We start from the raw sequence: 25,841 nt of genomic DNA, 5'->3' as shown, positions 1-25,841 counted from the left end.
TCCCACCTCTCGCAGCTGCTTAGTCTGAAATCGGAATATTCAGCCCAAATTGTCTGATGCAGATGCTTTTGCAGATGAGGTGGGATTGGACTGGGTTATTCATTTTTGACTGGCATGGATATGATGCTCTGAATAACCATCTTCTGTTGTAAATCATTCATCGCTACAATTCTATGATATAACCACAACTAGTTCAACTGTTTAATCAGAGAAGAGGTTCCATATTACGTTGCTACGTTGCAATATAATGTGTATAATGCATTCACTGCTATAATAAGTATAATGCCCCCACCACAGGTTTACCTTTTGTGTAAATCCTGGTAGTAATGGGCTGGATTTTGTGGAGAAATGACAGAAGTTCCACATGAAAATGTGGCACATTTGGGATTTCCATGCCAGCGTGTGTGAACACAGATGTCCTGAGCTTGTTGGGAGCTGGTTTCACTTGGCACAAGATTCTTGAGGTAGTGAGCAGCCATGTGAGATTAAGGCTAGTTTTTTGAATTCTTGTGATTGGTTTAGTTTGTTTAAATATTTTCTGTTTTAAGTATTCCAATTTATTCCTTGATAATGTTTTAATTTGATCGATCGTTCAACTTTTAATAGTTTTGTAATGCTTTTTGAATGTTTCTGAATGTCAGAAACATTTGTGGTGTTTTGAAAACTTTGACAGCTGGCTAACCACAGGTGGGTTCTGTAGAAGGTAGGTGCAATCTTTTCATGGAGGTCAGACCAAACGTAGGCTGGGTGCAAATACTGAGCAAATGATTCCAATACGACAAATGTAAAATGTTTCTGTGTCATGCATTCTATCAATAATGCTCTGAATGCCATTTTTAATTATTCACAAGAGTCTGGCTTACACTGCAACACCCTCTCCAAGAATTTAGGCATCACTTTCCACACCAGCAGTCATCCAGCCGTAATAACTTAAACATGAAGGAAAAGACAGAACAGGAACCAGAATTTGCTGCCAAAGCTGAACAGGATACAAGGCAATTATTTTGGAAAGGCTCTATACTTGGAACATTAACTGATCTGTCCAGAGCATTTCCAGCATTTCCTGTTTTTGGATTCATTGCTTCTGAAAAGCAAGTGAGATACTTTAGCTTTGAGTGGAAGTCATTTTGATTTCCAAGCGTACTACTGTTCTGCCCTTCAATAATTCAGGAATATAATTACTCGTAATTTTACAGTAGCTTTAGTCTTTCAGGAGAAATTGTGATTAGTTAATGTATTTAAGTGCAAAGCTGTGTCTCTAGCCTTGCTTACTGTTCAGACATTGTGTTAAAGTAGTATATAGGTTTGCCTGACACTATAATTGAGTTGTATTTTCTACATCGCAACAGCAGCTGGTCTAGTCTGATCTATTGGCTGTGGTGCATTTTGCGATGCAAGTTTGATTTTATTTCAATGCAGAGGTTGTCAGGAAAATAACTAATCCTTAAAATGCAGACCCTGCGCAAAGTGCTAGCCATGGTTGCATTGGATGTTACTATCATACAAATGGATGAATTATAGACCGAATAGGTGGAACTACATTTTTTTTCATGTTCATAAGTCATAGGAACAGAATTAGGCCATTCGATTCATCGAGTCTACTCTGCCATTCAATTATGGTTGATCTACCTTTCCTTCTCACCCCGATTCTCCCGCCTTCTCCCCATAACCCTTGACATCCTTAGTAATCAGGAATCTGTCAATCTCTGCCTTAAAAATACCCAAAGACCTGGCCTCCACAGCCGTCTGTAGCAATAAATTCCACAGATTCACCACCCTCTGACTAAGGAAATCTCCTTTCGAAAGGTGCGTCCTGTTATTCTGAGGCTATGACCTCCGGTCCTAGACTCACCCGCTAGTGAAAACATCCTCTCCACATCCACTCTATCCAGGCCTTTCATTATTCGACAATGTCATGTATTTTTCAACAATCTCATGTATTTTCTGCATGCTTATTTGTAGAGAAATGTCACAGTGACCACTGCACTACATGCATTCACTTAAGAACCTCATGTTTGACAAGTGTGATAGCATATTATACAGATGAATATTGGGTATCATACAATCATTAAGATTCAGTTTACTATTTAATAGAAGAATGATGAGCTCCTATCCTGCAAATACAGCCAGTCCTAATGCAATTCAATGAAATAGAACTGGGCTATTCTCTGCTCAAGGGATGACCAATTTGTTTAAGATCTTATCAGATTTAAATGTGGCACATCCGTACTCTGTTTCACTGGTGCCATGCTCTTTAGTCTCTCTACAGTACGAAGAAGCACAGCCAGCTGGTCAGATTTTCCAAATATCTGAAATTGCCACATGCTCAACTGATCTGTATAGTTTCCAGAAAAAAACAGGGGAGGTTGAGTTTATGATCAAGTACTGTGAAGTGCCGCCATGATAAAAAATCTTCCTTGTAACAACATTATAGACGCATGAATTTAGATAACACAAAAAACCATAAACCAAGCTCTGCTCCAGCTGTCAAGCATACAGTATGTCCAGAACTCCAGTTTAGTCTGGAATTGTCTCTGCACACTCACAAAGCTTCAGAAAGTCGTATCTGGACTTTTTGTATGACTCTGGATTGTCAGTCTCGAGCGCCATTGATCTAGCCTTCAGTTGATTACGAATCAAATCCCTTGGTTCATCCAGGACTTCGGGTTGGGGAAGACTCAGAATGTTTTTGTAGATACACGGTATTTTTTAATGTATTTTTTCATAAACTTGATGATGCCTGTGGCATTTTTTATTTCGGTCTGCTTACGAAGGTCCATACCATTGATTTGAAGCAGTCCCGCAACCACTCCTCTGCCCCCTCCTCCATGATCAGCCTTCGTACTCTGTTTCACTGGTGACATGCTCTTTAGTCTCTATACAGGACAAAAAAGCACAGTCAGCTGGACAGATTCTCCAAACTCCAGGCCAGGGTTTGAGCGGTAGGCACTCCTGATGGTGGTGTAGCTGACGCTGAGTGTGTTGAGTGATCTGGTGTTGTAGGCAACATGCTGATGCTAGTTTGTCAGAAACTTCTTCAAGCTAGCCTGACTGAAGTCCCCAGCAATGATGAGGAAGGCTGCAGGTGTGCTTTTTCATGCTCGTTGATCACAGTGCTCAATTCCTCAATTGCTAGCTTGACGACTGCCTGAGGCAAGATGTAAATTTCACTCTAATTAAATTGGAGATGCATTTCGGAAGAAAAACTGTTCAGCATTGTCAGATGCGATTGAGAATAATTAGTGAAGCAAATCGTACAATGTTACTTCCAGTTCTTATCTTTCTTAGTTTGTCCATATAATTCCCACTCACATGTAACCTGTTCTTCAGCTAAACAATTAATAACAACTTACAAAGCACCTTTAACACAGCAAAACCTTTCAAGGTCCTAGACTGGGCAGTTATCAATTAAATGTTGACATCACATCCTAAGATTTATAGTTACAATTACAATGTTTAAATGATATTTAGACAGGTTCATAGTTAGGAAAGGTTTTGTGAGATATGGGCCAAATGCAGGCAAATGGGGCTAGCTCAGGCGGGCAACTCGGTCACCATGGACAAGTTGGGCCAAAGGGCCTGCTTCAATGCTGCATAACTGTGACTCAATGCCGAAGTATTTAAAAAAGCCGAATAATAAAAACCTTAGTGACATTTTTTTAGAGTATATTAAAGGAAAGAGCAATTGAAAGGGTAGGGTAGAAAATTCCAGAGTTTAAGAACTGCGTTGCTGAAGGCATGACCACCAATGCTAGAAAGATTAAAGCTGGGAATGATTAAGAACAGTGGAATTTGAAAACAGGACAAGAATGTCAATATCATGTTCCAGCTACCATGTGCCATTGCAGAGCAACATCCAGAAGGAGAATATGTCACCAGGATCTGGTATAACTTTGGGCCTGAACAGTAGAGGTTTGGATCGCCTTCAGTTTATGTTTAGTTGGTTGAGGGAAGGCAGCTAGAGTGCATTGGATGTAAGTAGCCAAGGCACGATTAACGTTTGAGATTGAGTCCATATACAAGCATGAGGGAAAAGAGACAAGAGATAGGGACATTTTATGAGTTTAAGACATGCTGTTATGTTATAGTTTCATCAGATTGGCATTCATTTTCAGGTACGCTCGATGCTACTCTTGGCATGGACCGACAATTTCCATTAAAGGAGGCTTGGTTCTCCGGCTCGATGGTTAGAGCAAAAGATATAATGGGCACAGAGTTAACAATAGTGGTAGAATCCTGCTGCTGCCCAATGCCTCATGGATTCCCACTTTTGAATTGGTTTGCTCTGAATCGTCCCTATTTATCACAATGGTCCCCCCACATAATACCACTGAGGGTGGCCTCAAAGTTAAGATGGGACTTCATCGCCACAAGGACTATGTGGTGGTCAACACCATTTTCCAACACTGCCTTGAACAGATCCCTGAACGACAGATAAATTAATGAGACACAAATAATGTAGCAGCACAATAGCAGGACAGAGAATTATAGAAAGTAGCTGAATCCACACATTTGGATGCAGTTGCCTAAGTGCTGATGAGGCAGTGAACCCCATAGGGTTTATGGGGAGAAGGCAGGAGAATGGGATTGAGAGGGAAAGATAGATCAGCCATGATTGAATGGTGGAGTAGACTGGATGGGCTTCATTGTTGAAGTGTTTCTCTGCAATGTTTCTCGGCAAAATGGGTGCATACAAACTGATCGAAGAACAACCATTTAAGACATCCTTGATACTTTAAACCCTAGCAAAAAAGCCAAGCGACCAATAATTTAATATGTTTGACGTAAGAATGCTTATACGTTTATGATGCGATTTTAGCTGATTATTTTGCTTTATAATGAAGATTGGGAATTAACAAATAGACAATAGACAATAAACAATAGACAATAGGTGCAGGAGTAGGCCATTCGGCCCTTTGAGCCAGCACCGCCATTCAATGTGATCATGGCTGATCATCCCCAATCAGTACCCCGTTCCTGCCTTCTCCCTACATCCCCTGACTCCGCTATCTTTAAGAGCCCTATATAGCTCTATCTTGAAAGTATCCAGAGAACCGGCCTCCACTGCCCTCCGAGGCAGAGAATTCCACAGACTCATAACTCTCTGTGTGAAAAATAATGTAATATATATTCCACTGATGAAAGTCAGAGTTCTTAATGTGTTCTTTGCACCCTTCTTTCAAACAGGGTTGTGAACTGAGATGTTTATTTGACTGTCTTCCATTTCTTCACATTTATCCACCGTTTCAACCTAGTGCAATCATCTCTCTGCAGGTCCAGAAGGTTGCAACCTTTTTATCTATCACCTTCCTCAGGAGTTTGGAGATGCTGAGCTCATGCAAATGTTCCTGCCTTTTGGTAATGTCATCTCCTCAAAAGTGTTTGTGGACCGAGCGACAAACCAAAGTAAATGCTTTGGTGGGTACAGATAAAAAAAAGTTCAATTGCTATTCTGTCAGACATGGTTTTAAAAACTATATTTTGTGTCAATACACTGAAACAATTATGTCTAAAATATGGGTCATTGCATAATCAGATTATTCTCCTGTAGTTTATTTTTTAACCTTTTCCCTCAGCAACCCAGTTACGGCTTTATCCAACATTATATTTTGCTGAGAGAAAAGGATTGAACTATAGTTAATATTACAATATTCCTGCTTTGCCTTTAGATTACCTTTGTAAGTAGATGTGCAGAATACTGTATTTCCTTGAATAGAACTACGTCCTTGAGTGCATTTGTACATAGAATTGCAGTTTGCTACTGAAAACCCAGTTACAACAAGAAAATCAATGATCTTTCGACTAACAAAACTGTTCTGGTGCAAGCACAAATCCTATCTTGAAAATGAGATGCAATTAAAGCTGAGTAGTTTCTAGAATAATTTAGGACACTGGGTTTGACCGCCTCGGGACCTGAATGTACGCAGTTCTTTTTTTAATATTTGGTTTGCTGTTTATCAAAAAATGAAGTGAAACGTTTTAGCTGAGTCAATCACTCTGGCCATCGAGCTGTAAGATGGGACAGAGAAATGCTTCATTTGGATTCAGCATAAATTTGACAGGAGACCATTTGGTCTCTATTGAAAAACAATGTTCATTTTCTGAGATATATGGTGTGAATCGTTCACATTTATGTAGCTTCCAATAAATTAATAATATTATCTATGTATTTATTCCAGAAAGCACATGTGACTTGGTTAAAATCTAAGAAATTAAAAGTTCCAAAATTGATTCCAGATTTCCCAAATTAAAAAATTGAAATGGATCAATCCCAAGTTACACTGAAGCTTTCCTTGCATAAAACAAATCTTTATGCATTAGCCATTTTTTCAACAATCTCGTTAATTAGATTCCATTATAAACAGTCAGTTGTATTCAAGGAAACAAGATGTTTATTAAGTTAACCTGTGCACAGTGGTATAGACTTAAAATACAAAATCATTTTCTTGACCATTATTAGCAGGGTACTTTAAAAAATGTTTGGAAGTAACAAGACAAAAACTTCATGCAGGATCAAAAGCTGTAAGTGGGCCCCACTGCATATATCTCTACTGATTTGATGGCCTAATTAATGAACATCTAGCACATTTTGTCACATTACAGAATGACCTAGTATGCTGTGTAAACATATTTATCGCAGAGAGGAATATAAATAAAAGATAACATCAAAATATTTCATAATTTATACTGTTTCATTAAAGCCAACTTGCTGAGCGTGGCATGTTGAGCAATTGTTTTCTGAAAGAAACCATTCATTCAGTACTTAGTGGTTTCCTTCACATTGCAAGTTGTATGTTTGTGATATTGAGGAACAGAGATTATCAACATATGTTTTGCTGTAAAAATGGGATTGCCACATCTTTGTTGTAAATCATCATATGGTGCACATGTCGCTAATAAAAACAATACAAAGTGATAACGTTATTTCTAACAAATTAAATGCTCTATTGGTGTATGCTACAAGTCCTGTCTATGAACATCTGTAACCAGACAAAACCTAAAGGTAATATCTGGCTTTTGTGGGGTTTTTTAAGCTCTATTCTATGATGATTACCATTATTCTCAAGAAAGACCCTCAGAAACTGTCCATGCCATTGGTGGGCAAGTGAGATTTTGGTCTTTCACTGCGTAAAAGTGGTAATATTCTGTAACCAAAAGTGTATTTTGATCTGAATAATTTTGATCTGAATAATTTAAACATCTAATCGTTAATCTTTCTCAGTTCCCCAAAAGACCAAGCAATAATTTTGAACCCTTTAAGGATTTCTATTGAATTGGTGCATTGTTCAAAAATCCTGCATAAACAGAAATGATCAATTTGTGAATGAATGGGAATATCAATATAGTTCTCAATAACAAGCAGAAGCCTTGCAATGCTGATACAGCAACTATCTTAAAATTACTCATAATTTACAAGTTAGACATTTTTTATCTGGTCCTTAAAGGGTTATCGCAAAATTCCAAATTTCCAAACCAATGTTTGGCATTAAATGAGTCTGAGAAATACAGAGTTGGTTTTGAATGAGTAACTTAATTGAAACATATTAGAATAAAGGTTAAAATGTTCACATCAGCTGGCTATTGTCTGCCTATCTTGCAGGGGTGTGCAGTGACTTCACCTAAAATCTGTAAAGTAGCAACAAGCTTCCCTGGTTAATTTGAAGGCATTCAGTTACACTTAATCTTACTTAATACTGTTTGTTATAAGAATGTATGAAAGTGAGTCATCACACAATTGCAAATGATAACCTTCAAAATGAAATTGCCAGACCCAACAAGACTATAAGGGATCCCTGGAGATTTGTGTGGTCCTCGAATTTATGTTAATCTGCTTTCAAATTCTGCATTCCTCTGCACTTGCCATCCTGCCAGGACATTACTTCTCTGGATTTAGACTAATAAAAATGATGTTGGCACTCCATACAGAAAAGTTCGAAAACTAATTTTGTCAGCCCCCTTAGTGCAAATACTAGTGTTTCTCGTGTACTGGTTTACATTGAACATAGAACAGTGCAGCTTAAAATCAGATCTTTTGGCCCATGGTGCCTGTGCTGAACATGATCCCTACTTAGATTGAATCAGTCTGAAAAGGGTCCCGACCTGAAAAGTCACCTATCCATGTTCTCCATCCATGTTCTCCAGAGATGCTGCCTGACCCGCTGAGTATCTCCGGTACTTTGTGTCTTTTTTTTTATAGCCAGCATCTGCAGTTCCTTGTATCCAAAAACACTACTTTCATATCTGCTTCCTTGACCACCCCTGGCAGCATGTTCCAGGCACTCAACATGTTTATGTAAGAGACTTATCCTTTACCTCTCCTTTAAACTTTCTCCCTCACATTTTAAACCTATGTCCTCTAGTATCTGACATCTTCATCCTGGTGAAAAGATTCTTACTGTCTACTCTACCTATGCCTCTCATAATTTTATCCACTTCTATCAGGTCTCCCCTCAGCCACTGATGCTCCAGAGAAAATGATCCAAGTTCATCCAATCTCTACTTGTAGCTCATACCCCATGACATTTTCTGAAATATTTAATATGAGGCAAGCAAAAGCTAATTCTCCCTTACCTATAGCCTAATTTTTCTCACATATGCAATATTTTTGCATTTTTCATTGGCACTACGATAGTCACTAAATTTACTGACATTCATTAAGGTGAAATCAAGAGTCATAGTGTCATAGAGTCATAGAATCATATCGCATGGAAAGAGGCCCTTTGGCCCAACTTGCCCACACCGACCAACATGCCCCCATCAACACTATTCCCACCTGCCTTTGTTTGGCCCGTATCCCACTAAACCTATCCTATTCACATCTTGAACTATTTAAATGACTTCTTTGCCAGAAGGTGAAGCTGTAGAGTTATTTAATCTTCCAACTATTATAGTTGAAATTGCCCAGTTTTCTGCAATTTCTTCTGATCTCAGTTGCATCTTGCACCATCATCTCAATGGCCTTTACTTCTCCACTGAATAGCTACAACCCGAGCAATTCACACAGAGGGGACAGGATCATTGTGATGTTAGTGAAATGTAAGTGGGTAGCACCATCCATAGTTAATAGTTATTGGCCACAGTCATCTACATTAAGTTGGTTGAAAATAAATGGCCTTGACAACGAATATCAGAAATAATGGTTAAACCTGATCATCGAATGTTCAGGGCACACACTGCCCATTTCAAACTGCTGGTACATATTTACAGATGTACAATCTTTCACACTGTTTTTGAATTTATAGGTTTTGACACTGAAGAAGTTATTTTGGTCCATCAGGTTCAATAATACTAGTTCATGTAATTCCACTTCCCTGCTGTAAGTCAGCAGCCTTTTGGGTGACACATCAAATGTCTATCCAACTACTCCCTGTAGCTGAAACCCTCTAATCCAGGCAGCATTCTGGTAAATGTCCTCTGCATCCTCTCTACAACTTCACATCTTCCCTGTAAAGGAGCAACCAGTACTGCACACAATACTCCAAATGTGGTCTCACTATAGTCCTATAGAGCTGCATCAAGACTTCCAGACTCTTATATTCAATGCCCCCAGCAATAAAGGCAAGCATATCATAAGCCTTCTTTACCACCCTATCGACTTGTGCTGCCATTTTTAGTGAGCTATAAACATGAACTCCAAGTCCCTCTGCACATCAATGCTGTTAAGGGTCTGCCTGGTAATCCATGTGCAATTGCTATGTTAAACATAGAAACATTGAAATTAGGTGCAGGAGTAGGCCATTCGGCCCTTCAAGCCTGCACCGCCATTCAATATGATCATGGCTGATCATCCAACTCAGTATCCTGTACCTGCCTTCTCTCCATACCCCCTGATCCCTTTAGCCACAAGGGCCACATCTAACTCCCTCTTAAATATAGCCAATAACCATATAACCATATAACAATTACAGCACGGAAACAGGCCATCTCGACCCTTCTAGTCCGTGCCGAACACATAATCTCCCCTAGTCCCATATACCTGCGCTCAGACCATAACCCTCCATTCCTTTCCCATCCATATAACTATCCAATTTATTTTTAAATGATAAAAACGAACCTGCCTCCACCACCTTCACTGGAAGCTCATTCCACACAGCTACCACTCTCTGAGTAAAGAAGTTCCCCCTCATGTTACCCCTAAACTTCAGTCCCTTAATTCTCAAGTCATGTCCCTTGTTTGAATCTTCCCTACTCTCAGTGGGAAAAGCTTTTCCACGTCAACTCTGTCTATCCCTCTCATCATTTTAAAAACCTCTATCAAGTCCCCCCTTAACCTTCTGCGCTCCAAAGAATAAAGCCCTAACTTGTTCAACCTTTCTCTGTAACTTAGTTGCTGAAACCCAGGCAACATTCTAGTAAATCTCCTCTGTACTCTCTCTATTTTGTTGACATCCTTCCTATAATTAGGCGACCAAAATTGTACACCATTCTCCAGAATTGGCGTCACCAATGCCTTGTACAATTTTAACATTACATCCCAACTTCTATACTCAATGCTCTGATTTATAAAGGCCAGCACACCAAAAGCTTTCTTTACCACCCTATCTACATGAGATTCCACTTTCAGGGAACTGTGCACAGTTATTCCCAGATCCCTCTGTTCACCTACATTCTTCACCTACAATGAACTGGCCTCAACTACCTTCTGTGGCAGAGAGTTCCAGAGATTCACCACTCTCTGTGTAAGAAACAAAATCTCAGTTAGCGAACTAAAATGTATTACCTTCCTCTCCAATACACTATAATGATAAAGTTGGTGTAGGTTATAGTAACAACCTTTTCTGGTCATAGAGTGATACAGTGTGGAAACAGAACCTTCTGCCCAACTTACACACACCGGCCAACATGTCCCAGCTACACTAGTCCCACCTGCCCGCATTTGGTCCATATCCCTCCAAATCTGTCCTATCCATGTACTGTCTGACTGTTCCTTAAATGTTGGGATAGTCCCAGCCTCAACTACTACCTCAGGCAGCATGTTCCGTACATCCACCACCCTTTGTGTGAAAAGGATACCTCTCAGATTCCTATTAAATCTTTTCCCCTTCACCTTAATTGGTATTGATTAACTTTTAACACTACTTTTAAATTAAAATATTTTAATCAGTTTAGCACGGGATAATAATTGCGGTGGTGGTGATTCCTTTTGAAAGAATTGTCTGGTTTAATCTCATCTCCCCTCTCTTTACTAATGCCCAATAATATTTTCCTTCGATGTTTATTGCCTCAAAGACGTTAATAACTCAACTTTAAGTCTCTTACAGAAATCCATTTGATATTCTTATCGCATGCATTTTTACTATTCTAACAACCCACTGGGACAGAAAAAAAATATTATAGCTTCCTGACAAACTATCCTCTGAGCCAATTTTTAATCTCAGTGACATTTGTGTAAACATAAACAATCCTCTTCCTCCTGAAAGTCATCTGTACCAATCTGATATATAGAAACGTTGGATATCTCAACAGCATCAATAGAATAGAGGCATACAGCATGGAAATAGGTCCTTTGGCCCAACTTGCTCATGCTGACCCAAGATGCCTCATCCACACTTGTCTCACCTGCCCGTGTTTGGCCCCCATCCCTCCAAACGTGTCCTATCCATGAACCTGTCCAAATGTCTTTTAAATGTTGTTATAGCACCAGCCTAAATTACCTTCTCTGGCAGGCCGTTCCATATATCCACCACCCTCTGTGTGAACAAGTTGCCTCTTGGGATCCTATTAAATCTTTCCCCTCTCACCTTAAACCTAACCTAAACTTGATTCTCCAACTATGGGTAGAAGATGACTCTCCATTTATGACACCAAAGGGTAAATAATTGTCCTAGAATGGTCAAAAATAGACAAGAACAGGAAAGCTAAAAGGATGTAAATTCCTGGAAATGCAGAATAGAGGAAAGAAATGTTAACAAAATGTTAACTTTTTAATTTCTAATGTGAATTACCTGTGAATTCCTGTGAGTTCCCAGTTAATTTTGTTCTTTGTCCAGAGTGGAAGAATGGCTGAATTACTGCTAATATTTATATAAAACGCATAAAAATGCTCTTCTGTTTCACCTAAAATGTTTGACTGTCAGGTGATGGACATCTTTAAAGTAACAGAGAAAAGAATTCAACATGAGCATGCTAAGCGTTTATAGAATAACAACACTGACAGTAATTTATTATCTAATGTACCTCAAGATTGGAACAATAAGGGATGATGTTAGAAAAGCAATTAAGAAAAAATCATTCCTGCCATTAGGGGAGAGAATAAATTATTTTCATTAGTTCGATTAATGATATTTCAACAAAATTTTATTGCATTTATTTTTGTTTAAAAAAAAAAGAAAATTGATCTAACCTAAAACTGTCCTCATTATTGTCTCTGTTGGAATGATTATGATTTATGAAATATTCATAGCTGGCGTTCCTTACCAGATTTCACAGTGTTAAATTTGAGTGAACCCATTAATTTGTACATACCCTTGTTCTGATACAAATGTGGCTCAAAGATAAGTTTAGAATGTAGAAACAAGGAACTGCAGATGCTGGTATATGTAAAAAGGACACTAAGTGCTGGAGTAACTCAGTGGATCGGGCAGCATCCCTGCAAAACGTGGATAGATGACGATTCGGGTTAGGACTCGAAACGTCACTTATCCATGTTCTCCAGGATTGCAGTCTGACTGCTGAGTTACTCCAGCACTTTGTGTCTTCATCAGTGAGAACTAGCCACTTAAACATCCCGAAGCACAGAACTGTGCAGTAATGGACATGCAACCTTCCTAAACAATTTCAACAAAGAATGTGTGCAGATTTCTGTATTTACAAAAAGTACAGCCAACTTGGTGAGAAATATCAAAGAGAGGACTATGGAAGATTGTGTGAGATCCAAAGAGTTCAGTTTCAAGAAGTTTAAATAATTCCCCTTTACGCCAGGTAATGGTAATACTGCAAGTCATTGTGACAAATTTATTTTTATTTTTCTCTGATGCTTCACTATCAGATATGGACCAATGCTTTATTGTTTGACACCTTAGAATACTTATTTGCCTTCTCACAACAAGAAATCTGTTACACGGTCTGCTTAATTATTGCCTGACGTTTAGATTATAAGGCGAGTCAAAATGTGATTGGTACAAAACACAGAAGATCTTGAAGAACAATGCCCACACTTACCGTTTAGCCAAATGAACAGAGAGCATTCTGCGGTCAATTAAAATATGGTGAGGTTAAGTTTTAAATAACAAAATGTATAATTGTTATTCTCCAGGTGTTAAATTTCATATTTTATCTATTTTATTTGCAATTAATCTCAAATTTAAAAAAAATCATGCTTTCTGCATATAACTAACTCTGAGGTTAAGGCTGTGTGGTTTCTGTTTAAAATATAGTTCTATTAGTAATCAAGTCATTTCATTAGTTGGAAGATTGGTAAGATTAACATATTAGAACACACAAAGTTTAGAGTTTAGTTTATTGTCACGTGTATCAAGGTACAGTGAAAAGTTTTTGTTGTGTGTTAACCAGTCAGTGGAAAGACAATACATGATTACAATTGAGCCATCCACAGTGTATAGATACAGGATAAAGGGAATAACGTTTGGTGCAAGATAAAGCCACTAAAGTACGATCAAAGATAGTCCAAGCTTCGCCAGTGAGGTAGATAGTAGCTCAGGACTGCTCTCTCGATGTTTCATTGGGTGTTTATGATGTTCAGTGTCATCAGTGCGTACTCTTTGAGGTAGTCTTGGTTAAAAATCACATTTTTAAGACATTGAAATACACCAAAATGGTTGATGTAAAAGTCAAACTAAGCAATTCAATTGTATCTGGAGGGGAGTTTATTTGCTATGGAAAATTCACCAACAGTTCCTAATTTGTTAATTCTGTGGCATGGTCCTGTGTCCCAGGCCATTTACTTGGACTTCAGTTTCACTGGCAAGGTGAACCTACTGAAATCTCCATCGCTGCACACCCCAATTTAAAGTGATAAGATTTTATATTGCAACCATGTAAGGTTGGACCAGACTGATTTTTGATCCTTCTGGTAAAAATTTTCATTTCAAAGGCATGATTAATCCACAAGAGATTCTCCTTGACCCTTTTTTGTTATTTGTTTCTTATTTTGCTTTATAATTTCACTTTCTTCTTTGCTCGATGACCCATCATCTGCCTCTATCCATCAGTCATCCCTATCTTTCATGATCAAAAACAATAATTTCAGCATCTCAAATCATTCCAGCAGTAAAACTCATCAAAATTTCACGTTTGTACAAAACATTGATCTGGGTTTTTTTTTACAAGCAGCATTGCCTTTAGCTGAATTATATTCACGCAGGAGACAAAAAAACCTTGAAAACAAATAAGAAATTAACTTGGTCCAGCCTATGTATACAAATATTGTGATTACCAGGTAAAAAATTGTTAAAGAAATTGTAATAATGCTATTTTAATCTGTGGGACGAACTCTTCAGAGCTTAAATCCTTTGGTTTCACAGGAGAATGTTTCCATTTAAATTTGGAAGTACTTTTTAAGTGGAAAGAGCAGTCTGGTGAAAACAAGGTGTTGAGCTAGGTCTTAAGCAATACAAGCATGAACTGTTGCATTAGTTCTTCCTGGCCCACGAAGTTGTAAAACCAATGTTTTTGGCAGGTTTTGTGAGTTTTGACAATCCTGCCAGTGCCCAGGCTGCCATCCAGGCAATGAATGGTTTTCAAATTGGCATGAAGAGGCTGAAAGTACAGCTCAAGAGACCGAAAGATGCCAACCGCCCTTACTGAACCGCTACTACTCAACTGAGACTTGAGAGCTACTACAGGTAATTTTCAGAATTTCTGATATCTTTATATAATCCTAAATACATTGTGATATCTACTTTAACAATTCTAATCACCGTTTTAACCTCTGGTGCTTGTTATTTGTATGTAATCAATCCATTCAAGGATATCAATTCTAAGGTTAATATCTCACAGAACAATGGGATTAAGCTATGATCTTCAAAATTTCTTTCTTAAATGGATATCATATGTGGCATTAATTATGCCATCTATCAAATGATTTTTAACACTACAAGGTCTGTGCAAAATTCATAACTTCAAGGACATTCAAGATTAGTTAAGGTGGTTGCTATAAATAACATGATTAGTGTAAATAAAAGGTCATGATTATTATTACTATCGTTGAACCATGGCATTGCTTAACTGGAGTGAACCGTTCAATGGAACAGGGCATATTTTAAAATAAATGATGGGACCTCACATTAGTTGCTGCTGCTTTGTTTTACTGGTGTAATTTTGATATCTAAATATCTGATATGCATGCACTCTGCATGAATATCCATCATTGTCACATTGGTAAGCTGTTCAGCATGGGTATATACTGCCTGCACCTAAAGCAGGCATTTGACACCACTTATGCAAACAGTGAACCCAATATTTGTTCCAGCATATTGTCCTGCTTCACCCAGGATGGGAAAGCCTGTGTAAGTTTCAATGTTGATGGCTGCTTCCAAATGGTTCTTATCTGTGTGCGGATCTGGTAAGGACAGCAGCGGTCCCAAAGACCATTGCCCATCCCTTTATTCTATCTCCAAATTGGGGCCAGCCTGAGAAGCAGCAATATCCTAAAGCTCATATGAAGCCCAATATCATCAGCCCATCATGCGATGGGATAATTTCCTGTACTCAGCCGATTAGCACATTCAATCATGTTGAATTGACTGTGAGTTTAATATTCTTGATAGGAATCCATGATTCATAATGATTTTTATATGTAATGTTTAGGAAATCATTCTAATTTGCTGGAGTAAGAAATTTTGTGATGTGCTCAATTAAAAACGTTGACATAAATGCTGACCCTTTGGCAATTTTGACTGTGACAATATGATATTTATGTTATTATAATCCATCATTAGGCAGGAGATTTTTTTGTGAAAGTAGGTGGGGAAGATATTGTTTTGCATGCATTTGAGAATTTGAAGACTAAGATAAATGGCTGGATGTTCTATCTGAATGTTCATAATGAGTAGGTTATAGTGAATGGAAAGATTAATAAAGCGGAGAATTTGAGTTGCAAGGACTTGCTTTTCTTAACATCGCTATTTCAGAATGCCATTCTTCCATTAGATTAGCAGCTAATGGCTGGTTACTGAAGGCTGTGGAAAAAGAAACAAATCCACTGGAAAATCAGCTTGATTAGAAATAGCTGCGCACTTAGGAGTTTTCATCTCAAACTATATTGTAGACATGATGATATTAGATAGTGGCCCTTATCTCAAAGAAATTGCATGCTTTATAAATAGGATTGTGGTTGTGATATAATTTTGTAAAGACTTTACGATTTAAACATGCATTGAGGGATTCAATCTTACTGGAGATAAATTTTAGAACTATAGCAGCATTAACACGTTGCATGAGGGGCATAATTTTTTACAGTAAGAAGTAGTTTTAGTGCACTATAAAATCTAATATTTGATTTCCCCCTCCAGAACAATGTAGGATTGCATTGGATTTAATGAGAATTTCATGAACAGGACCCAGAAAATTGCAATCAATGTGGTGCAGTTAGTCAACATAACAAGAAGCAACTTGAGATTGTAGTGGTCGGGAAAATAAATACATCTTTAAAAGAGAATTATAGCTATAACCTAAGAATCCAATTTCTTTGTGTGCTGTGCCCATAATTTTAGAAATTCGTACACATAGGTGGTGGGGATATGGAACAAGCTGCCAGAGGAAGTAATTGAGGCCAGTACATTAACAATATTTAAAAGATATTTGGACAGGTACATGGATAGGGAAGGTTTAGAGGTATTTGGGTCAAACAGGAGTACATGGGACTCACTTAGATGGGGCATCTTGGTCGGCATGAACGAGTAGGGCCGAAGGGCCAGTTTCTGTGCCTTGTGACTCTATGACTCCATGAACTGAAGTCACCTGTGTGGGAAATTTTGCACTTTATTTGTGTACATCAAACTCCAGCAATCTGCGAGATAACATTGACCAGATCCTGTGATTTTTGCTAATAGTGATCGAGGGACAATCGTTGGCCAGGAATCCCCCTGCTTTCTGACACAGCTATGAACCAAGTGCTGTCTGACTCTATGAGAAGCATATGGGCCAAGTGTTGGAAGATGGGATTAATGCAGTGCCCGCTGGTTGGCATAATTATGATGGGTGGAATGGCCCGTTCCCATGCTGTGTGACTCCTTGACAGAACATTTTATTGCCACTTTGACCTCAGCAACCATTTGCCATGTAGTCCTTGCATGTTGCCAGGACTAGAGGCTCTGAGTTTATCAGCAGTGGTTGAGTAAGCTGGGACTCTATTCCTTGGAGTTCAGAAGAATGAGGGGTGATCTTATAGAGGTGTATATGATCATGAGAGGAATAAATCGGGTAGATGCACAAAGGCTCTTGCCCAGAGTAGGTGAATTGAAGACCAGAGGACATAGGTTTAAGGTGAAGGCGAAATGATTTAATAGGAATCTGAGGGGTAACTTTTTCACACAAAGGGTGGTGGATGTATGGAACAAGCTGCCAGAGGAGGTAGTTGAGGCTGGGACTATCGCAACACTTAAGAAGCAGTTAGACAGGCACATGGATAGGAGAGGCTTAGAGGCATATTGGCCAAATACTGGCAGGTGGGACTAGTGTAGCTGGCCGGTGTGGGCAAGTTCGGCCGAAGGGCCTTTCCACGCTGTATCACTCTATGAGTCTATGACTCTATGCTCTGAGATTACATTTGAGGCTGCAGCATGTGGCAAATTTCAGTGAAAACCTTTTATTCATTGTTCCTCACTGAGGTGAAATTCTCAGCACCTTGGGTGGATATATACTCCTGCTGAGACCCATTCACCTTCTTTACTGTCTTCCAATAGCTTCTGATGCTCTGCACAGTCCAACTTCTCCTGGCTATGCTGCCTTACAGGGAGAATTACAACTCATGCCATAGGAGCAATGAAATTGAGCAAAAAAACCTTGAAGTCAAGTGAAAGGCCTTTAGCTCCTGCCACATGTCCCTCTGCAAACTGTTGAAATTTGGAACAACAGCCAGAAAAAATCAATCAGCCAGTCATTGTCCTAAATAAATAGCATTAGTGCGAGTTTCTTCTTGTTGATGAAGTCTTCTGAAGCTCTGCAAGGTCAAAAAAAGGCATGAGTTGGAATATTGTGCTACAGATTGACAAACTGAGGCCTCTATGTCACCCCACAAATGCACACATTTTAGGAATCTAAAGGCATACTTTGCGCCAAAAATGGAAACCGATCAACTAAATGTGCGGCATTCAAGTTTAATTTTAGCAGTCCCAGTATAAATAAACAGTGAAGATATTGGACTAATCTTTATAGCTGTGTGTATACTACATTATTTTAATTGTCTATATTTATTTCATGAACTCCATTGCAATTCAGAGTATGACATTTGTAATGAATTGAAAATTGTGTAAGATAGTGTTTACATTTTGGCCACGATGATCTCTTTTACTGGACATTTGTTAAGCAAAAGCAATGGGTTTCATGTATTTTAAGAAGAAAATCAAGGAGGATCGTTGAGAGCAAATGTTAATCACCATATTTTTGTTTAAAACTTCATTCCAAGGCAGAGGCACAAAGTATGCTTTATAAACATGTTAGCCTATTATATTTTGCCTCTGAAGTTAAGGAATTAATTCAGAGATAGCATGACAACATGCTGAGGTATTTGTACAGTGGTTGAGATGCTGCCTGATCCGCTGAGTTACTCCAGCAATTTGTGTCTATATTTGCTGAATTTCTAGGATTGCTTATCAAATTCAATTTGATTTAGATAGATAGATAGATAGATATAATTTATTGCCACACAACCAGGGTTGGTGGAAATTTGGGTTGTCAGCAGCAGTACAATAATAAAGAACACACAATAAAACTGTAACACAAACATCCACCACAGCATTCATCACTGTGGTGGAAGGCACAAAAATGTGGCCAGTCCTCCTCCATTTCCCCCCCGTGTACAGGACCAGAGTCCAGAGTCAGTCCAGGATCGGCTCTTCCTCACCGGAGACCGCGGCTTTAGATTGTTGTAGGCCGCAGGCCGGCGGTCGAGATTTAAAGTCCCCGCCGCAGCCAGAAGCACCATAGATGTGCAGGGCCGGCGGTCGAAGCTCCCCTCCAGGGGTGATGGTAAGTCCATGCCGCACCCGCGGTAGAAGTTGGCCGCGGGCCGGCAGTGATGGCTTCTTCTTCCCCCGGGTCCCCCACGAGGGATGCCGGGCTGTAGACGCCGCACCAGCTGGAGCTCTGCAGGCTGCCGGCTGCCGCGGGCCAGCGAAACGGAGCGCTCCCCTCCAGCGAGCCCCAGCGAGGGTCGCCCGCTCCACGCCGAGAGTCCACGCTGCGCCCGCCGCTGAAGCCCCGGGCGTGTCTCCGGGAAAGGCCGCGTCGATCCTTGATGTTAGGCCACGGGGAAGGCGACCTGGAAAAAGTCGCCTCTCCATGGAGGAGGCGACCGAAGCGGTTTCCCCCTTGCCCCCCCACACCACCCCCCACACAAAACACACGAAGAAACACAAAATACACACTTTAAAACATACTAAAAAAAAAAAAAAAGCTGGAAAAACTGACGCGCTGCTGACATGGCTGCACACAGAGGAGCGCCCCCTACGGATTTGTGTGCTAATCTTACTTAATATTTAAGTAAAGCATAAACTTTGCAAAGAGACATATTTTAAACAACACATACATCATTTTGCATGTAACTGATTGGCTTCCCCTTCAATGTTTGCCTCTTATTTCAGAGGTTTATGCCGTGCATCAATAGTTCCACTGGGTGCAAAGAGAGGGGTTGTCTTTGCCATGAATTCTCAATCAGAATTATAACTCCCACAACACAAACTTTCGTGATGACAAATAGTTTTTGTTTAGGACAAACTGTTCTATCTTGAGCACTGAAGTTTTCAATCAGATTCGAATGACAAAATCCAATAAATTTGCAATGTCTTGATTCAGTTGAAAGCGTTGAATTACTTTGTTAAATTTCCAGATAACATGGATTGTCATGTTCATAGCTCCATTGCTTAATCTGTTTGTGCTTGATTATATGCGAGATCTATTTCTATCACGATAATGTAATTTTACTGAGCGAGTTGCATTAAAGAGCACATCTGTCAAAGGTGCAGAAGAACCAGAGCTAGATGTGAGTTTTACAAATGGCATTCATTAAGTTGAAGCAAACTATAATATAGCAAGTCAGCAGCACAGTGAGACAGGAAAGGAATGAACAGGCAAGGATATCTAATGATTGGGAAACATTGTGATTGATTGAGCCCAAATGGTAATCATCCATTTACAGAACAATTGGTTACACTATTCAGTGTGGCATCTATCAGTGGTGCAGTGGTGTACTCGATCCCGAGCAAATCTTCGGCTCCTCTTTGTTTTCAACATTGCTTTTTTCCATTCCTGCATTATTATCCATCCATGAAAATCAGATTTAAAAAAGCCTGCAGATACTGGAAATCTGAAATAAAAGCAGAATAAGCCAGAATAATTCACCTGGTGGGCAGCATCTGCAAAAATTATCGGATTTCAGATCGGAGATCCTTCATCATCACGCCCATCAAAGAACATCAGCCTATTCTCCCCCACGCCGTCGCAAATATTACCGTCACGTGAGATTGCAGTGGATCTTCTCTCCACAGTGAAGGTCACAGTGGCACTGCGGGAGTGCTGCTGAACTCAACTCAAACTTAAGGGCCTGTCCCACTTGGCTGTCATTTGCGCGCCATTTACGCGACCTCGTCGTCGCGTTGAGACGCACGCGTAGCGTGTGGGCGGCGCGGGTCGGTCGCATGGAGAAGTGCGGAGGGGTATGGAGTTGCTCGCGGGTAGTGCACAAAATCTTTGCGCGCCTCTGGCGTGACGTATCGCGTAGGCATGTGGACGTATTGCGGTCGTACGCTGACGTCCTGACCTCATACGTGCAGTACTGTAGTATACGAATCAACATTCACGAATATCTTGATTGTACATGATTTTGATGGTGGAATGTGGGTGCATTTTGCAATGGAGTTTGAAATCAGAAAGTCCCCAGAGAATAAGTCATCTCTATTGAGTCATTTGCCTGTATACAGAATGTAGGTGACATATTGCGGTCGGCAGATCTGCGACGTTTGATGCTGATGATGATTCATTAAAAATTGCGAATATTCAGACACTTGACACTCTTTTATAGAGTTTAAAACATTTTGTTCAACGGGCAGCTGCACCGATAATTGAGTTCACGGCGCAAGGTTCAATGTTAATGCAAGGTCAGGGAGTCAAAGAACAATATTCGGTATTTTGCTTTTACACTGAGTCGGCTCTGATTATTTTACCTGTTTATTTATTTTTTGTTCCAGCTTCACTCACAACGTGTCAAGTTCTCGTCATTTCGAACCCCCATCCACACCCCCATGGGAACGCGCTAAAGTCACTTAATTAATAGGTGTTTAGCCATTTCCTCAGTGCGGGGTATCATCCACAATACAGCGATTGGAACCAATACCGTTTGTACTGAGCACGGAGCAAACATATATATTCTGTGGGGGGGAGTGGGGGGGGGGGGGGAAGGGGCGAATGAAAACGTAACCCTAAGCAACCAATTTTCTGAATTACACCATAATTTGAAAGAAAATACATTATAATGCACGAAATAACTTTCCACTGGGTATTCAAATGATCCAGACGGCTGTGCTGACACATAAAGACGCGCACGACAGTCGCGCGTCAGTCACTACCGGCCTGTCGCGTAAATGACGGCCATGTGGGACAGGCCCTTTAACCTCACAGTGCCAGATAGCCTGGTTCGATCCTGGCTTTGGGTGGTGTATGTACGGAGTTTGTACGTTCTCCCTGTGACCGCGTGGGTTTTCCCTGGGTGCTCCAGTTTCCTCCCACATTCCAAAAACATGCGGGTTTCTAGGTTAATTGCCTTCTGTAAATTGTCCTTGGTGTGTAAGATAGAACTGTATGGCGCAGACTCGGTGGGCCAAAGGGACTGTTTCCCCATTGTATCTCTAAACCAAAAGTAAGCTAAACTAAACTAAACTAAACTTCCAACCTTATAAAACCCCGACCCTGCACAGTTTGCCTCTTGTAAAAAATATAATAACTCATAGGTCATAAGGAATAGGAGTAGAATTGGGTCATTTGGCCCATCACGTCTACTCCGCCATTTAATCATGGCTGATCTATCTCTCCATCCTAACTCTAAACCATGGCCTCAATATCGAACATCAGGCTGTTGTCTTTCAAACATTTGCAAACCTCATTCTATCAGGAGAACATCTCTCCACAGCTTCCAAGGTGAAAGTTCCCCAGCCTCACACAGCTTGCCTCTAGCTCCTGCAAAAAAGAAAGGTTAAGATGAAAGGTCTTTAACTTAACACATTAAATGTGTCAACCATCTCTACAGCAGCACCATTGATGATGACAAGGAGGCAAATTGCAAGAGGTCTAGACTGTGGTGAAGACTCGTGCAGATGTGGGCCACCACCAGTCTTTCAAAGCACTTCATTATGGTCAACATTAGAGCAGCTGGACAGTTGTCATTACGACAAGTCGCGTCGTTTTTCTTGGGGACTGGAATGATGGGGATGGGAGAGAAACTGTTGAAGCGAGTAATTGAATATGTTACATAGAAACATAGAAAACAGGTGCAGGAGTAGGCCATTCGGCCCTTCGAGCCTGCACCGCCATTCGATATGATCATGGCTGATCATCCAACTCAGTATCCCATCCCTGCCTTCTCTCCATACCCCCTGATCCCTTTAGCCACAAGGGCCACATCTAACTCCCTCTTAAATATAGCCAATGAACTGGCCTCAACTACCTTCTGTGGCGGAGAATTCCACAGATTCACCACTCTCTGTGTAAAAAATGATTTTCTCATCTCGGTCCTAAAAGACTTCTCTCCTATCCTTAAACTGTGACCCCTAGTTCTGGACTTCCCCAACATCGGGAATAATCTTCCTGCATCTAGCCTGTCCAACCCCTTAAGAATTTTGTAAGTTTCTATAAGATCCCCCCTCAATCTTCTGAATTCCAGCATGTACAAGCCGAGTCTATCCAATCTTTCTTCATATGAAAGTCCTGCCATCCCAGGAATCATTCTGGTGAACCTTCTCTGTACTCCCTCTATGGCAAGAATGTCTTTCCTCAGATTAGGAGACCAAAACTGTACGCAATACTCCAGGTGTGGTCTCACCAAGACCCTGTACAACTGCAGTAGAACCTCCCTGCTCTTATACTCAAATCCTTTTGCTATGAATGCTAACATACCATTTGTTTTCTTCACTGCCTGCTGCACCTGCATTCCTACTTTCAATGACTGGTGTACCTTGACACCCAGGTCTCGTTGCATCTCCCCTTTACTAATCGGCCACCATTCAGATAATAGTCTACTTTCCTGTTTTTGCCACCAAAGTGGATAACCTCACATTTATCCACATTATACTGCATCTGCCATGCATTTGCCCACTCACCCAACCTATCCAAGTCACCTTGCAGCCTCCTAGCATCCTCCTCACAGCTAACACTGCCCCCCAGCTTCGTGTCATCCGCAAACTTGGAGATGTTGCATTCAATTCCCTCATCCAGATCATTAATATATATTGTAAATATCTGGGGTCCCAGCACTGAGCCTTGCGGTACCCCACTAGTCACTGCCTGCCATTCTGAAAAGGACCCGTTTACTCCTACTCTTTGCTTCCTGTCTGCCAGCCAGTTCTCTATCCACATCAATACTGAACCCCCAATACCATGTGCTTTAAGTTTGTATACTAATCTCTTATGTGGGACCTTGTCAAAAGCCTTCTGAAAGTCCAGATATAACACATCCACTGGTTCTCCCTTATCCACTCTACTAGTTACATCCTCGATGTTGGCCAGTGGCCAGACTGTGGCCAGTTTTTACTCACCTTTACCCTTGCCTAAGGAAGGCCTGCAAAGTGGGATAACATAGAACTAGTGTGAGTGGGTGATCAGTGGTCGGCATGGACTGGGTGGGGCTGAAAATATGTTTCTATGCTGTATGCCTAAATTAAAATAAACTAAACCAGAAATCAGTTATCTAGTCATAGAGTCACACAGCGATATAGTGTGGAAACAGGCCCTTCGGCCCAACTTGCACACACCGGCCAACATGTCCCAGTTACACTAGTCCCACCTGCCAGCATTTGGTCCATATCCCTCCAAACCTGTCCCATCCATGTGCCTGCCCAACTGCTTCTTAAATGTTGGGATTGTCCCGGTCAGCTACCTCCTGTGGCAGCTTGTTCCATACACCCTCCACCCTTTAGATCTACATCTGAAGAAAACTAAATCCTGTTGGGTTAGAACATAAAAAGTAAAACTGTGGCAGATGGAAATCTGAAATAAAAACAGAATACTTTGCAAGCAAATCATATCAATCCACATTTTAGATCGTATCCTTCACCACCGCTTTTAGTTTATTTCTTTGGAATGTGGGAGGAAACCGGTTGGGGAAGAGCAGCTCAGTTTGCAGATTGGGTTGAAGCCTGATTGACTGTCCCATTCTGCTTCAGTAGGATAACTAAAATACCTTAATTATAATATCCCATGTTACTTGTTGCCTTAATTAATGGTACTGGCCATCACTGGATAATGAATAAGTTCCATTTTTACAGATGTCCTTTGGTCAATTTGTCGGAAAATGTATAATATTCACTCTGACGGAGGGTCCTGACCTGAAACATTACTGATCCATGTTCACCAGAGATGCTGCTGGACCCATTGAGTTACTCCAGCATTTTGCATTTTTCTTTGGTAAACCAGCACTGCAGCCCTTGTTACTATGAAATCACTCAATAGGATTGTAATGAATGTCATGAAAGGCACATTAGACTAATAAGAAAGAACAATAAGTAGAGGGAGAGAGGAAACTAGCTCTGTCACTGGTCTAAATGAACATATGTACGAACGATGAACTGAGTTTAATGTGATGGGAGCTCACTAAAGGGCCTGTCCCACTGTACAAGTTCATTCAAGAGCTCTCCCGAGTTAAAAATAAATCAAACTCGTGGTAAGCACTTAGAATGTACGTAGCGGGTACGTCGGAGCTCGGGACGTCTCTTAGCGGCTCGTAACACTAACGGCAGGTACTCGGGAAACGCAGTAAGCTCGTGTTGAAAAATGTCCACGAGAGCCCCGAGTACCTACGAGCGGCTATTATCATAATTCTCCAAGTTCGAATCAGGGGAAACTCGTACAGTGGGACAGGCCCTTTATACATAGGGAAGTCCATGACTGAGGCATTCCTTGCCTGGGGGTCACCTGTAAATATAAATGTTGCTAATACAGCAAAGCTTCAGGCCCAACATCAGTGCGTGTACCCATGTATTACACGAGTACTCGCATTGTATTTCCTGTATGCTGGCAGCCTGCATGGTCTGCCTTGCATAACCTTTGCCAGATGGAGTCCAACAGGGCAGCAAGATTTTCCACAAATGTCCCCGGTGTCCAGCTGGAATATCTGCCCTGAGCCAAGACAGGTTTAAACCTAATACAAACCTGCAGTCTTTGTTCAAATTGCAAAATACAAAAAGAAAGTGACAAATCATTCTCTACGGTAATCCTCAACACTGCTGCCCCACAGGGATGTGTTCTATACACCTTATACACTCATGACTGTGCAGCCAAATACCAATCCAACTCAATCTACAAATTTGCACATCACACCACTGTAGTGGGTCAGATATCAAATAATACACGGAAGGAGTTGGAGAATCTCGTAAACTGGTGCCAATACAAGTCAAGAGACAAGAATGTTTTATTGTCATATGTCCCGGATGGGACAATGAATTTCTTACTTGCTG

At 40.5% G+C, this 25,841-nt stretch overlaps 1 protein-coding gene across 9 annotated transcripts in view; it reads left to right on the top strand.

Moving 5' to 3' along the window:
• Positions 1-25,841, top strand: part of celf4 (CUGBP Elav-like family member 4) — a 1,189,269-nt gene that overhangs the window by 1,139,084 nt on the left and 24,344 nt on the right. For all 9 annotated transcript variants that reach the window (XM_033032265.1, XM_033032259.1, XM_033032244.1 and 6 more), the window contains 2 exons: positions 5,275-5,418; positions 14,639-14,804. In XM_033032265.1, coding sequence (XP_032888156.1) covers positions 5,275-5,418; positions 14,639-14,766 — 272 coding nt within the window. In that variant the 3' untranslated portion in view covers positions 14,767-14,804. The remainder of the gene's footprint in view (positions 1-5,274; positions 5,419-14,638; positions 14,805-25,841) is intronic.

This window comes from Amblyraja radiata, chromosome 1 (assembly GCF_010909765.2).
Source record: "Amblyraja radiata isolate CabotCenter1 chromosome 1, sAmbRad1.1.pri, whole genome shotgun sequence".
Taxonomy (NCBI): Eukaryota; Metazoa; Chordata; class Chondrichthyes; order Rajiformes; family Rajidae; genus Amblyraja; species Amblyraja radiata.
Note: the sequence above shows the minus strand (reverse complement) of the source record. Positions and strands in the feature narration are given on the sequence as shown.